General features: G+C 42.9%; 3 protein-coding genes across 4 annotated transcripts; all 3 read left to right on the top strand.

The window, feature by feature from the left end:
- The first annotated feature begins 2,792 nt into the window (after positions 1 to 2,792).
- Positions 2,793 to 5,020, top strand: LOC146855323 (uncharacterized). 2 transcript variants are annotated; one of them, XM_085653025.1, is made up of 2 exons: positions 2,793 to 3,611; positions 4,439 to 5,020. In XM_085653025.1, exons 1-2 carry the CDS (start codon positions 2,961 to 2,963, stop codon positions 4,901 to 4,903), a joined length of 1,116 nt encoding a protein of 371 aa, XP_085509151.1. In that variant the 5' UTR covers positions 2,793 to 2,960; the 3' UTR covers positions 4,904 to 5,020. The 2 variants fall into 2 exon arrangements, with proteins under 2 accessions (XP_085509151.1, XP_085509150.1); XM_085653024.1 differs by having other exon boundaries at positions 3,728 to 5,020.
- Positions 5,021 to 7,478: 2,458 nt separating this feature from the next.
- LOC146855322 (uncharacterized protein F54H12.2-like) lies at positions 7,479 to 8,231 on the top strand. The gene has a single exon (XM_085651118.1). The coding sequence runs from the start codon at positions 7,479 to 7,481 to the stop codon at positions 8,229 to 8,231; it is 753 nt and encodes a 250-aa protein (XP_085507244.1).
- A 2,680-nt stretch (positions 8,232 to 10,911) lies between these two features.
- Positions 10,912 to 19,558, top strand: LOC146855321 (uncharacterized). The gene is made up of 2 exons (XM_085653023.1): positions 10,912 to 11,113; positions 11,380 to 19,558. Exon 2 carries the CDS (start codon positions 12,854 to 12,856, stop codon positions 16,778 to 16,780), a length of 3,927 nt encoding a protein of 1,308 aa, XP_085509149.1. The 5' UTR covers positions 10,912 to 11,113; positions 11,380 to 12,853; the 3' UTR covers positions 16,781 to 19,558.
- The last annotated feature ends 739 nt before the right edge of the window (positions 19,559 to 20,297 follow it).

The raw sequence follows: 20,297 nt of genomic DNA, 5'->3' as shown, positions 1-20,297 counted from the left end.
ACAAGTTAATTTTAAATATGCAATTTTTTCTGTTTAGCTCGTTTATGCTAAATTTAGGACCTGCAAACAAAAACTTATCACCAACAAAATTAATTTGGTACTTTTGAGCAAAATAAATGATCCAAGACGTCAGTCAACACAGAACAGAGAACGAGTGCTGAAGACTTCTCAGTGAGGTGACAATGTATAATCAAAAGCAATGTTTTGTTTAATCTCATACAGATGAAAGGCTGAGTAGGCCTTGTCAGTGTTCAAATTTGCAACCTTGGCGTTATGGACAACTCTTCGCAGCAAGGCCTCAATATGGAGCTACCTTTTTATAAATGGATATTATGTAATTAAATCTTATAAACATAACATCTCCACAATTTCTGACGTAAGTAGTCCGCATAACAGCAAATCTCCTTGAAATAAGCATCCATATATTGAGAGGGGCCACTGCAGAAAAAAACATTCTACACCTTAGGTAACTACCCTGCTGTCTATGGTACAAGCTTGGAAACCTGTAAAACTAAGGTAGATCTGTCTTTTTAGTGTGGTCTGGAGACAAAGAATAGTTCCCAATGTTATGCATGGTAACTGCTATTTCTGACATCACTTGTCAAAAACAAACTGCATTCTGGGGCACGTAGTTTTGCTTTTCCTTGTAAGGCGCTGGCTTCAAAGATCTAGTATGCAATTGATGTTGACTCGAAATTCAGATTTGCATTTTTGAGTCCAATGCCAAACCTTTTAAAACCAGAAAATGTTCCTTTAGGTTCATCACAAAAGAAGTAAAGTCAATTGTGCACGTTTGACAATACTAGAGTCTGCACAAAGTACACATCACTTGTGCAACAGACAGAGATTGAACATGTAAACAACATGTAAACATCCACAGTGAGCTCTTAAATTTTGCTGACAACCTTATGTTAGCACTGACTTGCCTAAAAACAATATGTACAATCAAGCAATATATGTTTACAGGCTTCACATATACAAACCATCTATTTTTTCCCAATACTCTGTAAAAAAAACTTTTTAAATCCCTGCATTTTATCTTTTTACATATTTTTTATAATCAGCATTTCGAAATCTTTGACAGACAGCTTGTCTTCCTGAAATGCATCTTTTATAGAAAACGTGATTGGAAGTGAATTACAAGCTTTTGCAACGCAATAGGTCTCGCTTTTACGCGAGTCTAAGCTATTGGCATTGTAAATGACAATGCCTATTATTTTTCTTTTTTAAAACATAACTAAAATGCATTGTCATTTACAATGCCAATAGCTTAAACTTGTGTAAATGTGAGACCTATTGCATTGTAAATGCCTGCTTAAGTTTAAAACTGAGTGGGGCGCCGCTTCAAGGACACCGCGCTCGGTTTCTTTTTTCTTTTTTTTTTAACTTTGACACTGAGAGCGGTGTCCTTGAAGAGGCGCCACACTCAGTTTTAAAGTAAAAAAAAAAAAAAAGAAACTGAGTGCGGTGTCCCTGAAGCGGGCACCAAGCTCATTATAAAAGTTGAAAATAAATAAATGAATAAACAGAGTGCGGTGTCCCAGAAGTGGACACCGCGCTCAACATAAAAGTTAATTATAAATAAACTGAGCTCGGTGTCCCAAAAGCGGGCGCCACGCTCGGGGTACAAATACAATAAAATAGCATCCGCCATTGTCCCCTTAAGTGCCCATAAACAAAATAGTGCTGACACCCTAGATAAAGCCGTCCATGTAACGAGCCAAGTAAAGGGTTAGTCATCATGGGCGGTAACAAATGGTGACAAGGCGTTAACAAGGAGGGACTAACAAGCCTCATAATGAATCGGAAGCCATCATTTACCAAGGACAATGACACCAGCCAATGAAAAGTATGGGGGGAGAGTGGGCGAGGCTTCTACAGCCTACTCGACTACTGCATGCCTTGCAGAGCGAGCAGTGCATGTGCGCTGCCGCTAGGCTCGACCTAAAAAAACAACCATTGTCCACAGGAGTGATAGCACCAGTTGGCAATTGAAAGGCTAGTGGGTTCTCGGACAATGCTAGAGGTGGTATGTCCTGAAATGGGGGCACAGGAGCACAGCCGATCACTGTGTGGGGGGCGTTAGGTCTTTCACTCCCTGTTTAATTACAGGTGACGTGTGACTGGACTACATTCTGTGTGTTTCTCACAGTCCTGCTCTACAGCTCCTGGCCGCACTGCAGACTGAAATCAGCTTTTGAAAGCTTCCACCATGAGAGTTCGGATCCTGTGAGCAGATTAGATGAAATAGGCGGCAGAAGTTAGGCGTATTCAGGAAAATAAACCTGGCCTCTCTTCAGGCCGAGAGCTGCAGAAGAGGAAGCTAATTGGGGAACATGTACAGGCAGAGTGAGTCTCTAGGCTAAGTGCACCACCGGCAAAAAAAATGGATAGGCACTGTAATTTGAATGACTGGTGAAACTCTGATTCGTGCTACAAATCAATTTTTTGTGGGAATGCGGAAATAGTAAAACAGTTTCCTGAACTTTACCCCTGAAGTAGTATAGGTTGTATACTACTCGTCACCATGTATTTTTTGACAGGTGGCCACGCCCCTTTGACCACGCCCCTTTGGTCCGTGTGTCTATATTGGACGCGTTCCAAGTCTGATTTTAATCGGGGTTTTAATCGGTCCTTATAACGTATTGATAAGATTATAGCATTTTATTGTTTTATAGGTCGTTATTTTGTGAATCATGGCTTATAAAATGATACGGCGATGAAATCAAAAATAAAAAAAAAAAAATAAAAAAAAAAAAAAAAAAAGCGTATAAAACGATAAGTTAGGATTTGTGAATCAAGGCTTATAAAATGATACGGCGATGAAATCAAAAAGCGTATAAAACGATAAGTTAGGATTTGTGAATCAAGGCTTATAAAATGATACGGCGATGAAATCAAAAAGCGTATAAAACGATAAGTTAGGATTTGTGAATCAAGGCTTATAAAATGATACTGCGATGAAATCAAAAACGTATGAATCGACCACGCATGCAGGAGGGTTGCTAAGAAGTGGGGGTAGTGTGAAATACGAGTCTACAAACATACCGCGGGGCGTGTCTAGTATGTTCACAGAGGATATAAGCCAGCATTCCGAGGACCGTGTGTTAAGAAACCCCCGCTTTTTTCCGACAAAGAAAAGCTCGAGCTTTAAGACAACTTTGAGAATGTCTTGCTCTAGCGTGGAAGCGGGGCCCCTTGGAGAAACTATAACAGCGATGCTGAAGGAAGCGGCAAATGCTGCAGACGACGCTGCAGAACTCGACGATAGTGATAAGGAAAATTGCGCGCCAACAACGCCTGCGGGTACTACGTCGGAGATGTCGTCGGCGATGCTGAATAAAAAGCCCGAGACAGACGTCGAGGCATCGGCTATGCCGAATATAAAGCCCGAGACCGGAGCCTGCGAAGAGGCGGTTGGTGGCGTTGCTAAAATGGCGAGCAATACCTCCGATGCTACAGACGGCGGTGGAAGAGCGGAACCAAGTGAAGATGACGAGGGTATTGACCTGCAAGAGCCTGAACCCGAGGACTCCAGCGACTGTACAGAGATGGATTCCGGAGAAGAATCTGTAAACGAAACAGAAAAGTGCGAAGTTGGAAAACGAAAAGTAAGTACGAACCGCAATTTTTCGGCAAATCCTCTGGGGTGTTTAAGAGTGTGATGATGAGGCGTGTAGTTGTGAGGAAGGCTGAGGTCGAAAAACCCCTTTTTTCTTTTTATCAGCAAAAGAGAGGAGGAGGAGCCCCAGGCGACAAAACCGCTAGCACGACTATGGAAGTCACACAGCCATCGCTACGTTTTTCATGTCTCTGCTGCTCAAGACAGAAAAAACTTGCCGTAACGCATAAAAACTGCAGCTGTAAGCGCTTAGACGCAATTGTACAATTTTGTCGTGGTGAAAGTTGGAGCACGGATCGATATCGCGGACTTTTGACAGCGATAGCCGCGATCATAAAATTGTGCTTAAAGGCGGGGTGGTACGACGAATGCGAAGGTTGTAAAATTGACGACCCGAGTCAGTTGCATCACGACTGTCTCACGACGGGTGATGAATATGAAGACAGTTTGATACGGAAACTATGTTACAAGCTGGACCCCTATAAGATTATGGCGACGTTGGGGGCGGTCTATGGCTTGAAAGAAATGTCAGTACCCGAAGATTGTAGTAAGATGATTGCGAATGTTTTAAAGTATATTAAGAGAGTACAGTCCCCATCAGAGCATGTGAAAAGTATGTATGAAGCGGGTGATGAAGACATACGCTTGATAATGAAACAGCATTTGAGAAGGAAGAATTACCGTAGATATTTTAAGATCAAGTATCTTTACAGGAGTTTAAAACCGAGGAACATGACATTTCTTAATGTAGAGTAAATGAAAACATGATGATCTTCGCGATTGCTACTATTATGTATGTGTGTTTTTCCGTTGCAGGAAAGTGTGTTTCGACACATGGTTGAGATCGGCGTGCGACCGAGCGTTAGATGCCTGGAAGACGCTTTTTATTTTCTGATCAGAGCAAAGATGGCGTACCCCAAACCAGTGTTTCGCCCGACCGCGCTATGTCGTAACAAGCGATGTGAAATCATCGAAGAGCTTGAAAAAGAACTGGGTCAGAAACCTAGAGGCTTTTACGACGTTGAAAAGAGCAAAATCTTCTTGGGCGCTGACGACGTGCTCGAAGATTGCATCGACAATTATATCAGGCGGACATTTTGCACCCTAGGAACTACTCTGAATAAGAAACAGTTTTTCATTTTCATGAATACAATATCTGATTTGTTTTGTCGAGCCTTCTTGAAGGGGCGTGGGGAGGATGTAAGAAGACTGGTACCGTTCATAGCTAGCAAAATCCAAATATTGATTCTACGTCACGAGTTTTTGAGAGCATTGTGTTAAATATCTATGTTTTTATCGTTATTATCGTTTATAGCGCTGTACATTCCTATATTACCAGTTTAAATCATACACTGTTTAATTCGTGTGTTATTAAATAATCTACTATTGTAAAATAAACCGGCTTCTAGTTCTGATTATTTGATAAAGAAAAATAATAAAACAAAAGTGAATTAATAGAATAGGGGGGCGGGAGTAGGGGTTGCGGTATTTTAGTTCAAGAAGCGCTACGATGCAGAAGCTTTTCAAAAGAGTTTATTACAACCCCTCGAAAGTTGGTAGTTTTGGCGGTGTAGAAGCCTTGTACAAGGAGAGCAAAATCCACAACGACGGTGTTAAAAGAACACAGGTACGCGACTGGTTATCGGGCGAAGATGCCTACACGCTACATAAGGGGTCGAGAAAGCGCTTTCAAAGACGGCGTGTGATAGTCAGCGGCTTAAATCATCAATGGCAAGCGGACCTTCTAGACGTCCGTGAACATGCCGCGGTTAATGATGGTGTAAAATTTATATTAACGGTGATAGACGTACTGTCAAAGTATGCATTCGCCGTTGGCCTGAAGGAAAAATCGGGGAGCTCGGTCACAAAAGCCTTTGATTACATTTTCAGCAGCGGGAGAATTCCTAAAAAGTTACAAACAGATAGAGGAAAAGAGTTTGAAAACAAGACGCTAAAAGCTCTGCTGAACAAGTATGGTGTAAAACATTTTGTTACAAACAACGAAGTGAAGGCGGCGATTGTAGAAAGATTCAACAGAACTCTCAAGGCACGAATTTGGCGGTATTTTACAGCGTACAACACATTTCGTTATATAGATCGTTTACAAGATTTTATTGAAAGTTACAATCATAGCTATCATAGAACCATTAAGACGTCCCCTGTAGAAGTATCCCCGCAAAATGAGTTGAAAATTTGGAGAACTGTGTACGGGTCCGTGTTCACCAACAACCCTGTTTCAAAAAACACTCTCAAAAAAGGTGATCATGTTAGGGTATCTAGATGCAAGGGGGTATTTCAAAAGGGGTATGAGCAGACTTTTACAGATGAGATCTTTGTGATAGACAAGATTTCCAAGCATTCAGGCGTTACAGTTTTTAACTTAAAAGACTATGCTGGGGAGGAGGTCAAAGGGTGTTTTTACAAAGAAGAGCTGCAAAAAATAAAACAGGATCAAGATCGTGTGTACCGTATTGAGAACGTTTTGGCAAAGAAGGGGCACGGGGCACGAAGACAGTGCCTAGTTAAATGGCGGGGGTGGCCTGATAAATTTAATAGTTGGGTCTCTGAGAGTGAATTAAAGGATATACAAAGTCTACAACAGCGGATATAGGCATTTAGGTACCGCGGAAGCGCCATGGAGGTCGGACCTTTTTATCTGACGCTCCCGAGTAACGCGTCTTTGGACACTTTCCCTAATAACAAAATTTCAAATTTTACGGTGAAACTAGCAAAACCTATTCATCTACAAGGAGATTGGGAGGTGGCCCTAACAGAAATTCAGTACCCGCACACGTGGGACACTTTTGAAACAGAGGATGTTAGATTTACGGTGGTACGCAAGAAGGAAAGCGCCCACGAACTTTCTTTCCCGCCGGGGCACTATGACAACATACGAGACATTGTAGAAGTAATGAATAAATCCATTGGTAACATATCGGAACTTGTTGACCTTAGATTAACGTATGAACCACGACTTCGAAAAGTGCAGTTGAGGAATGCTCAAGACTACGGTATTTTGGTGCGTGAAAAACTGGGGAGAGTGTTGGGGCTGACGCCTAACGTTCACCACTCTTCATCAGCGGGGAAAGCCTACACGGATGTACACGGCGGATTTTATATGATGTTTGTATACTGCGACGTGATAGAGCATCAGAGAGTGGGGGATAGCTACGTGCCTCTCCTCCGGTGCGTGGAAATCACAGGCAAGAATAATAGCATGATAAACATCATTTACACCAAAAGAGATTATGTACCGATCAGCAAAAAACATTTTCACACAATAACTTTGGAACTGAAGGACGATTTGAACACTAATATAAGATTTAAAGTGGGTAAAGTCATAGCGAAGCTTCATTTCAGGCCGCGACGTGGTGAAGTGTACTAGAATAATGATTTTACCTGAAAATTACGGCGACGCGTCGCTCTATAGGGATTACTATAGAGCACAAGCCGGCTCAGGCCTCCCGGGGTTCCACGGGGCACCTATTATGTACGGGGCGGGTGTTGGCGGTATATTCAGAAGCCTTTTCAGAAAAGCAGTACCGCTTTTAAGAAGAGGGTTCCAGTTGGTAAAACCGCACGTGAAAACCGCTGCAGCAAATATTGCCCGAGACGTCGCAGGGCACGTTTCGGGGGCGGTGATGAAAAAGTTTACCAAAACGGGTCAAGAAGGCTCAGGTTTAATCTATCTCGAAAGAGGAAGGAAGAGAAAAAGGGGTGTATCACTAAGGGGGCCGCCCGCGTTCCTTCAAAGCGTTGTGAAGCGCCGGCGACCGGCTCAAAAGAGTTCGCTTAAGACCCGGAGAAGACACGGAAAAAAACGAGTCTCTAAGGGCAACATATTTTAAATCGGACCATGGCCTCCGTCCCTTGCGGTTCCCAGGAATGCACAAAGTCAGAGTTGGACCTATTCCAAGTACCACCAACGCAAACCAGCATTGAAAGTTCTCTATATGTCGAAGTACCGCCACTTTCAGCCCTGTCAGACACAGCCCCCTTAGAGTTCTTCATAGCTCGGTCGGATGACTACCTGGACCTTTCAGCTACCCTGATTTATCTGTCGTGCAAAATTACTAACGCAGACGGATCCGATTTGGACGCCGCAGCCCGAGTGGCGTTTTCTCCATACCCCATAGCCTCACTTTTTAACCAACTGGATGTGAGCCTCGGCGACCGGCTCATCAGCCAGTCAAACAACACGTATCCATACAGGGCTTATCTCGAAACGGTACTTAATTATGGGGACCCCACTTTAAAACGCCAACTTTCTGCAGGTCTCTTCTACAGAGACACCGCTGGAGAGCACGAGGACACGACTTTAACCGGTGCTAACGCGGGATTTAAGAGCAGAGCTAGCTTTACAGCCCGAAGTCGTAAAGTGGAACTGATTGGGCAATTACACTGCGATTTATTTTTCCAAGACAAATTAATGCTTAACGGTCTAGATGTGAAGATTAAACTGATTCGAAATAAAAGACACTTTTTGCTTAATGAGCGGCGACGCAGAAAATTACAAAGTGCATATCTTAGCGGCGTCACTATTTGTGAAACGTGTCAAAGTGAGCCCGGTGGTGCGTTTAGCTCACGCCGAGACTCTGTTAACCAGTAATGCCAAGTACCCCATCGAAAGAGTGGAGCTCAAAGTGTTCAGCATCCCAGCCGGTGCGCTACTATCGAATACTGAGAATATTTTTTTCGGATTTTTGCCAAGAACTGTAATAGTAGCGCTGGTCGATAACGCAGCATTTAGCGGTGAATATGGCAGAAACCCCTTTAATTTCAAGCATTATAATATATCTCACAGCAGCCTCTCCGTAGACGGCCAAGCTATACCGGCAAAACCATACACGCCGTCATTTGGAACTGGGGGTGTGGCTAGAGAATATTTGGGTGTGCTGCAAGTTGCTGGGAAGTACGCATCAGACCGACCCTTCTTTGTGGATCGTGTAGAGTATTCGAAAGGCTATTCTATGCTGGCTTTCGATCTATGCCCTGACAACGACGTGGGTGGCGGCCATTTTTCGATACAAAAATCAGGCAATGTACGTCTGGAGCTCCGTTTTAGCGCCGCTCTACCGTCTACTATAAACCTTCTGATTTACGCTGTCTTTCAGAATGTTATACAGATTAACCATAGGCGAGAGGTGCTAATCGACTATATGTGATGAATACGTGGCAACTGGAACGTTTTCTCGCCAAAGACGAGACGGCAAAACATTCATTTTTAGGTGTATTCGCAGCTGACACTCTACCAATGTATCTGGGTAATCGCCAGCGACCGCTTCATTTAATAGTTAATACAGACGGTAAAGATCAAAGGGGTCGACACTGGTTAGCAATATTTCTAACGGAAAAGGACTCTGAGTTTTTTGACTCCTATGGCGTGCCACCAAACAGTTATCTGTACCCCAATACCATATGGCAATTTTTAAAAAGAAACACTTCAGGCCTAATAACATTTCATGAAAACCAGATTCAGGATGATGTATCATTTACCTGCGGGGCACATTGTTTGTTTTATTTATTTCATAGATGCCGTGGTGTAGACTTTGAAAGCATTTTAAAAATGTATTCAGCTGATTTGAAGGCAAATGATGCTCTAGTAACAAGGTTTGTGTTGAGGCAATTACGCAGATTGAAAAGAGGCCGTGTAAATAACAGACCGATGCAAAATTGTATTTCATTCACTGATAATATGCATGTTTACAGTGTTTATGATAACTAGCAGACATCCACAAGGTCTATTTTACGCTCTCATTGGACTTTTAAAATCATATTTGTACCGAACATTTTTACTCTGTGATATAAAATGTATCTAAATAAATTGCATGAAAAAAGCCCTTAACTTTACGTGTCGGTCTGACTTTTTTCAGCACCTAGCTGCCACGTTAATGCACAGCTGTTATATTCATCCTGAAATGCTTAGACAGGCTATTGTACGCATATGGTGCCTAGTGTCCGGTCGAGGTTTGCAAAAAAAAATGAATGAATAAAAAAAAAGGGGGCCTAACTTTACGTGGCGGTCTGACTTTTTTTCAGCACCTAGCTGCCACGTTAATGCACAGCTGTTATATTCATCCTGAAATGCTTAGACAGGTTATTGTACGCATATGGTGCCTAGTGTCCGGTCGAGGTTTGCAAAAAATATGAATAAAAAAAAAAGGGGGGCCTAACTTTACTTGGCAGTCTGACTTTTTTTCAGCAACTAGCTGCCACGTTAACGCGCAGCTGTTTATATTCAACCTGAAATGCTTAGTGGATTGTACCGTTGTGAATTGTGGCGGGAAACTGTCGGGTTTTGGGTATAAAACGTGAGGTCTGCAAGAACATTCAGGCTGGAGCTCTCAGGAAAGCTACGACGCTCCAACCAACGGCGCTGGTGACACCTTCATTCTCCCACCACATCGGTCGCTTGAAAAGCTGAAGCCCCTGAAAGATTTCACCACCTGATGACTGAGCACCGTTTCCATTTATGAACATGTCTGAGGACCAAGAATTGTTGGTAAGAAGATTGTTTTATGTTTTTTATATAATCCTCTAGCTCTTTTTGAAGTTGCGCTTCTATTAGCGTCATCTCTCAAAGGTTAAATGCTTTTTTATCAGGGATGTAAGCTTTTTTTCCGGCTCAGACTGTCACACTAAGACGAATTAGACCGAAGTCCCGGGCAATGTTCTAACATGTGGTTCTAATTAAGTCTTTCGCTCCTCTGTCAAAAGGTTTTAAGCAATAGATAAAATTAGGTGAAACTCGGGGTGTTTTGAATTAACTGTAACTGCTAGTCAGGAACCGTGAAAGATGCATAAAAAAAAGCGTGTGTGTGTGTGTGTGTGTGTGTGTGTGTGTGTGTGTGTGTGTGTGTGTGTGTGTGTGTTTGGTTTTTTTGCCGGACCCCGTCTGAAATGTTCTAGCATGTGGTTCTAATTAAGTCTTTCGCTCCTCTGTCAAAAGGTTTTTAGTAATGTTACAACAGCTGGCATTTTAAGCAATAGGAAATATGACATGATACTCGGCGTGTTTAGATTTTGCACATGCTCTTACCTCAAAGACTATCTGCTCATTGATCCGTGTTTTTAAGTCAAGGACTAGTCCGCCTCCTTGCTTTACAGATCATGATTTAATAGCGCCCGAGGTCTTAAATAATGTCACTATATAGCCTGGGGCCAGCGAGCCGGGGTTGAGCTGCGGCTTGAAAAGCAAATAATTTGACAACTAAGGTCTGGGTCTATTTCTGCGGTCGTGTGTGTGTGTGTGTGTGTGTGTGTGTGTGTGTGTGTGTGTGTGTGCTTTTGTTTGCATGAGCTTGTAAATACGTATAGCGGTGCTTTCAAGTAATTTAATTTAAACCGATATAGGAAATGTGTTACAGCTGTTTGCATTTTTGTCTTCGCAGGAAGTGGCCGAGGCGGCAGACGCACTTTTATTCGACACTGCGCTTGAAGGCCCTAATCCTATCGCAGCCAGTCAAATTTGCGGCTTCAGCGCGCATGCTGGTAAGAATTAATTCTCTTTTCTACTGGTAGTATGTTCTACCATAGACCATGCTGATGTGCGCGTGCTTGTGCGTGTGTGTGTGTGTGTGTGTGTGTGTGTGTGTGCTTGTGTGTGTGTGTGTGTGTGTGTGTGTGTGTGTGTGTGTGTGTGTGTGTGTGTGTGCTTGCGCTGCCACTCTCAGTCTAGTTGTAGCACTGATGACTATTGAGGACTCTTCCGACTGTTCATTGCTTGAATTAAAATTGTGTTTTTTGCTCTTACTTAGATAAAACTGATGATGCAATCTCCATCCAACACGTGCAGCAATCAAATACACAACAACCGGTTGTACAAAGGAGTTCAAGGTTGCCGCCTGACGATCTGAAAAGCAAAGGTCAGAAGCGTAAAGAAGCGAGGCGGCGAGGGCCACCACAAACATTGCAGGGTGGTTTTGGGGGGAGTACTGTTGGGGGGCCTGCATTGCATGAGTTTCCACCGGTGTCTGTAAATGGTGGCGGTTTGAGAAAGAGACACTCTGGCTGTAAAGAAAAGGGTGATCAAAAGCGCAATAGGAAAGCGAATGCTAATGATAACAATTCTGCTACTCTACAGACCTTCCAGGTTTCGAATTCAAACACGCCTACCCCTGGTTGCGTTCTCCCCAGCCGAAATTCAGAACAGATTCTAGGTGTCACAACGCACCCTTGCAGCGATACTCCGGTATTAGTGCACCCCCCACCTACTCCTACCCCCAAGTCTCACTCTCAACCATCAAAGAACTTGCATGCGCAACCAGCAAACGCCATTATTCCCCCCGATGAACAAGAAATAATTTCGCTGCTTGACGATGATGACTGTTGGGGGGAAAACGCGAATGTACCCGTTCAACAAAACAGATCAAAAGCAGGACCAGCTGTACACAGCGAATGCTCCAAGAACCCACGCTCACAAGGGGGGTGTCACACAGATGTTACAATAGGAGGAGGACCAGCCATCACCATCCCCCCAGTAAGGGTCGCACCAGGTGCTATTCACCATAATTTAAAGACTGAAATTGCCCACAGTGCTGCAGCAAACGGGGCGTCCGCCGCGGCGCTACAAGCTCCTAGACATAACCCCACACCACCCCTAAACATTACCGCAGCAACATCAGCATTCCACGATATTTTACCTTTAATAACAAACCTTAGGGGAAGCACTCTGAACACAGCACCTCTCTGCGAAGCTATTATTTTTGCTTTAAGTAATCGTGATACAGTAGCTCAGATACAAGCCATTGAACGCATCAAAGCAGGCATCGTACTTATACAGCAAAATTTAGAGAAATCACTTTCAGCTGCTTTAGTAACTGCTCAAAATCAGCTAGAGTCCTCTGTCTCCTCACGCGCCATAGATGACGTCCTAAGTGTCAAAAAATCACTTAACGTTGAGATAAAGACACCACTTGACCCCCGCAGTGGGGCTGCTGCTGCTGCTGTTAAAGCTTCACTCCCCAGCGACGCGGCTGTACTTCAGGCAATTTACGCCATTTTTCCCCTAATAAATACCCTAGAAGGATTAGGCTTGAACTCTGCACCCGTCAGTTCATCCGTTTTTAATGTTCTACGTGTACAGGAAGCTTCCGGACATATCGGCGGCATAACAGATGTCAAACTAGCAGTAGAGGACGTGATCCAAAATACTCAGACTTCACTCGCATCTATTTTAGCAGATGCCCAAGCCAACCTTGATTCCTTGAGTCTCGACTCGGGAAACTGATAATGACCCCCAAAGAGCATAGGTCGCCGAGAAGGTCTGAAACTACAGTCGCCAAACGTAAAGAGAAATGGTTAGCCGCTAAAGTAGTCAGAAATCGGTTAGCCAAAAACCTAAAAAGAGCCAAAAACCATTTGAGAAATATACGCCGTAATATTCAAAGCAACAATGGGTATTTACCACCGAGCCCCACGCAGTTAGAGCAAACACCTCAGAGAACGGCTGTCGCTTGCGATAATTCTAGCATCAGTAACAACCCTGCGCCGGTGTTTTTAGAAAGCGTGCGACAATATCAAAGAGTTATCAAAAAATTTAGAGCTATAGAATTTTATGAAGAATTTCGTTTTGTCAATCTTCATCTCATAGATTCTATTAGACTGGCCCTAGAAGCGGTTATTAACTCTATCCAACTGCTGCTGGACCAAATGGCCCCAGACATAGGCCCCAACGATTATGTACAAATTCGCCTGAGCGGCGGTGGTCTGGCTAACTCTTTTTACACTCGCAGGCTACCGCATCACGACCTAGATGCCTCAGATTTCTTAAACAAAATTGTTGACATGATGAATAGCAATGCAGAGATTCTGGGGTCACAAAGTTTAACACTTGTTGTGACTGTGATAAAAAGTAGGGGCGGCGGTGCCAGACGGGCTCTAAATTCTGTATTGTTTACTAAGATCATTCAAAAGAAACGTCGATGGTTGATTGATTTGAACAACACAGCTGGAAATTTGTGCCTGGCGGGGTGTTTGGCAGGGTTATTGGCTCACGGTCAATCTACGGATAGAACGTTGACAGAGCAGGCACAGTTAATGCACGATGCCCTAAACATCCCCCCAGATACGGATGTCTCTTTGCAAGACATAGAAGCATTTGAAAATTACTTGGGTGTGACGATTAAAGTATTATATCACGAAGGCGGCTGGCGTTATTTCACCAGCGGTACCGCCAACAAATCTAAAATTCTGTTTGTTCTTTTACATGAAAGCCATTTTTACGGTGTGAAAGATATAAAAAAATTCCTCGGCGCTAGGTATTACTGCGAATATTGCCATTCGGCCTATACCCACAAATACAATCACTCGTGCGCAGACTTCTGCAAAGCGTGCGTTACGAACGATTGCCATGACATTGCCAACGATCTCCAAAGGTGTCCGCGGTGTCGACTGTTTTGTCGTTCTTCGGAGTGTTTAGAGCGTCATCGTGCTTTAGCCGTGGCGGGGGAGGTGAGCTGTCTCAGCAAAAAGTTGTGTGATTCGTGCGGTCTCTACGGCCCCGAAAGTCATGAATGCGAAGGCCTTGAATGCGGTGTCTGTAAAGCCCGGGTGTTTTCATTTGATTCACATCTCTGCTTTATGAGCAGACTCAAACCGCCGACCAAAACAAATGATTATATATTCTACGATATGGAGTGCCGTCAGGAAAATATCATTCACGAGCCAAATTATATTTTTGCCAGACATATTAATGGTGAGCCTACTTGGGAGTTTTCAGGTCCTACATGCGTCAATGATTTTATCAACACATTCATTACACCCCGATTTCAAAACTATAGTTTTCTCGCACATTTCTCTAAAGGATATGACTGTTATTTTGTAGTGAAAGCTCTAGTGCTTGAAAAGGTGGCAATGTCACTGATCACTCAGGGAGGAAAGCTCATGTGCGTTACAACCAAAGTACTCAATATCAGGTTTATAGACTCTATAAACTTTTTGCCCATGAAACTCAGTAAACTTCCACAGGCAATGGGTTTCCAAGAGTCTAAAGGGTATTTCCCGCATTACTTTAACACTTTGCAGAACCAAAAATACGTTGGTGCTATGCCCTCAGCAGAATTTTACGGTGTAAACTATATGTCACCCTCTGAGAAAACAGAATTTGTGTCCTGGTATGAATCGAACAAAGATCGGGAGTTTGATTTCCAGAAGGAGCTGTCTCATTACTGCCAACAAGATGTGAACATTTTAAGAGAGGCGTGTATCCGCTTTAGAGAAGGCGTCATTGCCATGTCTAGCAAGCAAATCTTGGTGAACCCGGGTCAGGCCAATGAGTATGCCTATGTTGACTTCATCGACCCCTTTCAGTACATCACTTTAGCTTCAGTCTGCTTGGCGATGTTCAGATTTTGTTTTTTAAAACCTTACACATTAGCGTTGCTACCTCGTGATAATTATCACAGACAGCAAAAGAGATTCTCAACACCCGCTATTCAATGGTTGATGTATTTGGAATACAGTGAAAAAATCACCATCCGTCACGCTTTGAGGGGCGGGGAGCTTAAAATTGGGTCCTATTTTTTAGATGGTTATGCCAATATTGACGGGGTCCCTACTGCCTTTGAATTTAATGGTTGCTTTTTTCACGGCTGTCCAATTTGTTACGCCGGAAACGATTTTAACAAGATGACCGGTTGTACATATGGTCAGTTGCTTAACCGCACAACTATTAAACAGGAGTTTTTAAAAAGACGCGGCTTCAACGTCAGAAGTATTTGGGAACACGCGTGGCGTGAGCAGTTAACATGTAATCTAGATCTGCAGACTTTTATCAAGGATCGTGACTTACCCGAGCCCTTGAAACCGCGTGATTCTCTCTACGGAGGACGAACCAACGCCGTTACTCTTTATCGAAAGGCCTCTGGTGATGAAAAGATTTTTTACTATGATTTTACCAGCTTATACCCCTTTGTTAACAAGACAAAAGTCTACCCTGTGGGACATCCTAAGATCCTTTATAAAGATTTTGGAGCCCCTCAAATGTATTTCGGTCTAATCAGATGTAGAATTCGTCCGCCTAGAGGACTTTTTTTCCCGGTGCTTCCTTACAGATTCGAGGGAAAACTATTATTTACCCTGTGCCGCTCCTGCACAGAAGCCAGACAGACCTTCCGGTGTGATCACTCTGATGACGAACGTGCTCTGACCGGCACCTGGTGCACCGTAGAAGTGAATGTAGCTCTGAAAAAAGGCTATGTGATAGATCGCATTTATGAGATATGGCATTTTGAAAATGTTTCTAGTGATCTGTTTACCGACTACATCAACTTGCACCTTAGAGACAAGCAAGAAGCTTCGGGTTACCCCCAGTGGTGTAGTGATAATGCCGAGAAACAGAAGTACCGGAGGGAATATTTTCAGAAAGAGGGTATTCGATTGCGCTCTAATAAAATCCATGTGAACCCCACTAAAAGACAGATTGCTAAACTGTTTCTCAACTCTCTATGGGGAAAACTGGGGCAGAGAGAAGACCGCTCAGAAACTACTCTAGTGACAGAGCCGGATGAATTTGATCAGTACTTTTTTACTTCCTACTGCGAGGTGTCATCTTGCGAGTTCATAGATGATGATACCGCTTGTGTGTGTTGGCGGTATACCAAAGAACATTACCCGCCTTCATGCAACGCTAACATATTTATTGCCAGTTTCACCACCGCTTATGCTAGATTGGAGTTGTACAAGCTCCTGGAGTTGCTTCAAGACCGCTGTCTTTACCACGACACAGACTCTGTGATTTTTGTGAGCAAAAAGGGCGATGTTAACCCTCCGGTGGGTGACTATCTGGGGGAACTCACTAGCGAAACACCTCCCGATGAACACATCACAGAGTTTGTTTCAGCCGGCCCCAAAACCTACGGTTACCGCTTATCAGGCGGTAAAATCTGCTTGAAGGTGAAGGGGATCACCCTCAATGTTCAGAACCGCGAAAAAGTAAATTTTCAAAACTTAAAAGAGCTGGTCACTCAATATGCCAAGCACGCCGAAAGAGGTGAATGTGTTCCAGAAGATGAAAGCTTAGTAGTGCAGCACCCCTGCATTGTGAGAATTAAAAAACGTTGGGATATTGAGACACGCCCGCTTCGCAAAACGTTGAGGGTTGTATATGATAAGCGCGTTCTTAAAGAGGACTATAAAACCCTGCCCTACGGCTTTTAAGAGTTATGCAGCCTCTGTGTAAACACGGGGCTAGCGAGAAAAAGGACTTTCCGCTTTTGGTGTGTATAGTTTATTAGAGGTTGTTTAAAGTATGGATATTAGATTGCAACATCCGTTCTCATGCATCCTCGCAGGTCCTTCCAATTCTGGTAAAAGTTACTTTGTAAAAAAACTTTTGGAAAATGCGCATCAAATGCTGACCCAGCCACCCACCAACGTAGTGTGGGCCTATTCCTGTTGGCAGCGGCTCTATCAAGAACTCGCGCTAAAGCTTCCACACCTCAAATTTGTCGAGGGGCTCCCCGCCGCCTTAAATGATGACATTTTATTTCCACCCTCTAGTGTTAATATGTTAATTGTAGATGATCTAATGGCCTCTGCTTGTGACAGCGGTGAAATTGAAAAAGCTTTTACTCAGTATGTTCACCATCGTAATCTTAGCATTTTATACATTGTGCAAAACGTCTTCTGCCAAGGTAAGAGCTCACGAACCATCGCTCTGAACACCAAGTACATGGTGCTTTTCAAAAACCCCCGAGACAAGCTTCAAATAACGACTCTAGCCAGACAGATGTACCCGGGTCGCTCTAGTTTCTTTCTAGAAGCCTTTGAGGACGCCACTCAGAGCCCCTATGGGTATCTTTTTGTAGATTTAAACGCCGGCACGCCGGAGGATTACAGATTAAGGACCGGGCTTTTCCCACCGGATCTTCCTGTTGCTTATACTCTAAAAAAGTCCTACCCGGCTATAAAAAGAAGATAAATAAAAAGCAGCGCTCCAGTTTAGAGCTCCAACACACTCATGACCATGTCCAGCCGGATAGCGCGCAATCTAGCTCTTTTAAGACTGTTGGTTTCATCATCCCCACAACAAAGGAAAGCTCTTCTATGCTCCGCGTCTGACGATTTAGTAGCAGCGATATCGGAGATAGCCCTAAATACCTTGAAGGGCAATGTCCCTTTGAGTCCTCAACAGATCCGAGTGCTTAAAAAGAAAAGTAATCTTGTTAAAAAACTGAGCAATAAGAGGATCTCTATTAAAACAAAAAAAAGTCTTGTCAAGCAGTCTGGGGGCTTCATAGGATCGCTGCTAGGCATTGCTATCCCGCTTCTCTCGGGCCTGCTGCGCCGCCGGTGATGGCTCACATTGAAAAAATGTATCTCGTTCCTAAACATCAGCTAGACAGAATGCGGAGTCCCCCAAGCGCCGATACCGACATTAGAAAATCAGCCACGGATCTGTTGGACGCTGAGATGCGCGAAATTCTTCATCGTAGTGATTTACCGGTGCACGAGAAAGCTAAGCTTTATACCGCTATCCTTCAAAAGTATCTGAACTTTGTCCATCATGGTAAAATGGAAAAAGAGGGCCTGACTTTATTCATGCCTGAAAGTCAAGAGCCACCCGTTTCACCGGTCAGAGAGCCAGAATCACACGCCTTTAATCTAGTTAATGAAATCCTTGACAACGTTAACCCCCGGCACAAAAAGAAAGCAGAATTACTTCTTAATAAAATTCATCAAAATAAAGACATCGCTTTCTGGAATGATAAGGGGGAACTTCTTTATAAAGGTAATGTTATACGTGGTTCAAACCTGCATGATTTGATCAGAGGCGCCACCCAAACACACTCTTTTGCAAATAATAAAGCGCCTGTCGGTTGGGATGCCTTCATGCAGAGCCTAGCAGAACTGAACATTCCGACATCGGTGCTAGGAAATGGTGGTCATCGTATCCACTTAGAAGATTTAAAGAACAACGCCGTTGCACCATTTGTTATCCCTTCTCCCCCCGCATCACCATTTTCACTGACCCCTCGAAGAGCACCGACGCTTGCCCTCCGTGATACCGCTGACAATGCTCACGAACCCGTAACAACACACGGCCAAGCACTCCCGCCAAAAAAAAGAAAACACTTCGCGAGATTGCCATGGTTGTCTGTTTAGCACCCGTGACTTATAATAGAGACCTATGCTTTTTACTGGGTAACTAAATATTTTTTTATGTAAATACCTCATCTGTATCACAACATATAGTTTTTGTATAATTTTATGCCCGGTGGCCATACTGCGTATTACTGGTTGATGTTAATACGCTATGGTTTCTTGATTTTTATGTACATCATTTTGTTTTCAGTGTTGATACTGTGATTTATATGCCAAGGTGCATAATGTATTTGCTAACTACGGCTACCTCATTATTCAACTATAAGCTTAAATATGTGAATTCTATATTTATATATGTATTATCGCTATCCGTGATTATTATAAGTTAACAACGATAAGCTGTGATTCCTCTTTTAAAAAATTTATGTAACTTCCGCATATTTGATGTCTGCTGTTGATACTGTGATTCATATGTCTTGGTTTATAATGTATTTGAGAACTACCGCTACCTCACTATTCAACTATAAGCTTGACTATGTGTTTTCTATACTTTACAAATGTTTTATAGCTATCTGTGATTATTACCGGGTACCAAAAATATGCTGTGATTCCTTTTTTAATGTAACTTCCGCAGATTTTATGTGTGCTGTTGATACTGTGATTTATATGCAATGGTGCATATTATATTTGATAACTACCTCTACCTCATTATTCAACTATAAGCTTGATTTTCTTTTTTTTTTCTATTGTCACTAAATGCTGTCAGTATATGTAATTCCATATAATGAAACTGTAATTACATAAAATGTGATTTTCTGTTATGTAAAAAATGGTTTCAATTAAATTGTAAATATTGACCCAAAATAAAACTTCTCCGAGCTTTCATTTTACATTTAATAAAAGCAATTTGTTCTAAAACGCGTTATTATTCTTTTCAATAATGTGATGATGGGAAATGTATAAAATATCATTTTAATTCGTAGCTGCACCCCATATATCCGATTACTGAGCCCCCATAAACACGCCTAAAGCAAGACATGCCCGGGCATGCCTGGTCGATTTATACGTACTGAGTCCCCCATAAACATGCCTAAAGCAAGACATGCCCGGGCATGCCTGGTTGTTTTACACGCTTTATGATTTCATCGCCGTATCATTTTATAAGCCTTGATTCACAAATCCTAACTTATCGTTTTATACGCTTTTTGATTTCATCGCCGTATCATTTTATAAGCCATGATTCACAAAATAACGACCTATAAAACAATAAAATGCTATAATCTTATCAATACGTTATAAGGACCGATTAAAACCCCGATTAAAATCAGACTTGGAACGCGTCCAATATAGACACACGGACCAAAGGGGCGTGGTCAAAGGGGCGTGGCCACCTGTCAAAAAATACATGGTGACGAGTAGTATACAACCTATACTACTCCCTGATGAGTGACACTTGGCAGAGCTGCTTATGATGTACTTATGTCCATAACTAGGGCCATCGGAATAATGTGATTGTGGGGCCGTGACGTTTTTCACATAATTATAGATTGCCGCATTTGCCAAATAATCCATCAACTGCTGCATAATCTGGAGATTTTAACCCCAAAAATGTTTTGTTTCTAGCTCTTAT

The sequence above is a fragment of the Triturus cristatus genome, chromosome 4_1 (assembly GCF_964204655.1).
Source record: "Triturus cristatus chromosome 4_1, aTriCri1.1, whole genome shotgun sequence".
Classification (NCBI taxonomy): domain Eukaryota; kingdom Metazoa; phylum Chordata; class Amphibia; order Caudata; family Salamandridae; genus Triturus; species Triturus cristatus.
The sequence above is the reverse complement of the archived record's forward strand: the minus strand, read 5'-3'. Positions and strand labels throughout refer to the sequence as shown.

Bases quoted from the DNA above. Each gene is read 5' to 3' on its own strand.
- LOC146855322 (XM_085651118.1), top strand. From the start codon at position 7,479: ATGGCCTCCGTCCCTTGCGGTTCCCAGGAATGCACAAAGTCAGAGTTG.
- LOC146855321 (XM_085653023.1), top strand. From the start codon at position 12,854: ATGACCCCCAAAGAGCATAGGTCGCCGAGAAGGTCTGAAACTACAGTC.
- LOC146855323 (XM_085653024.1), top strand. From the start codon at position 2,961: ATGAAATCAAAAACGTATGAATCGACCACGCATGCAGGAGGGTTGCTA. The intron at 3,612-3,727 runs GTAAGTACGAAC...TCTTTTTATCAG, and splicing joins GCGAAGTTGGAAAACGAAAA to CAAAAGAGAGGAGGAGGAGC.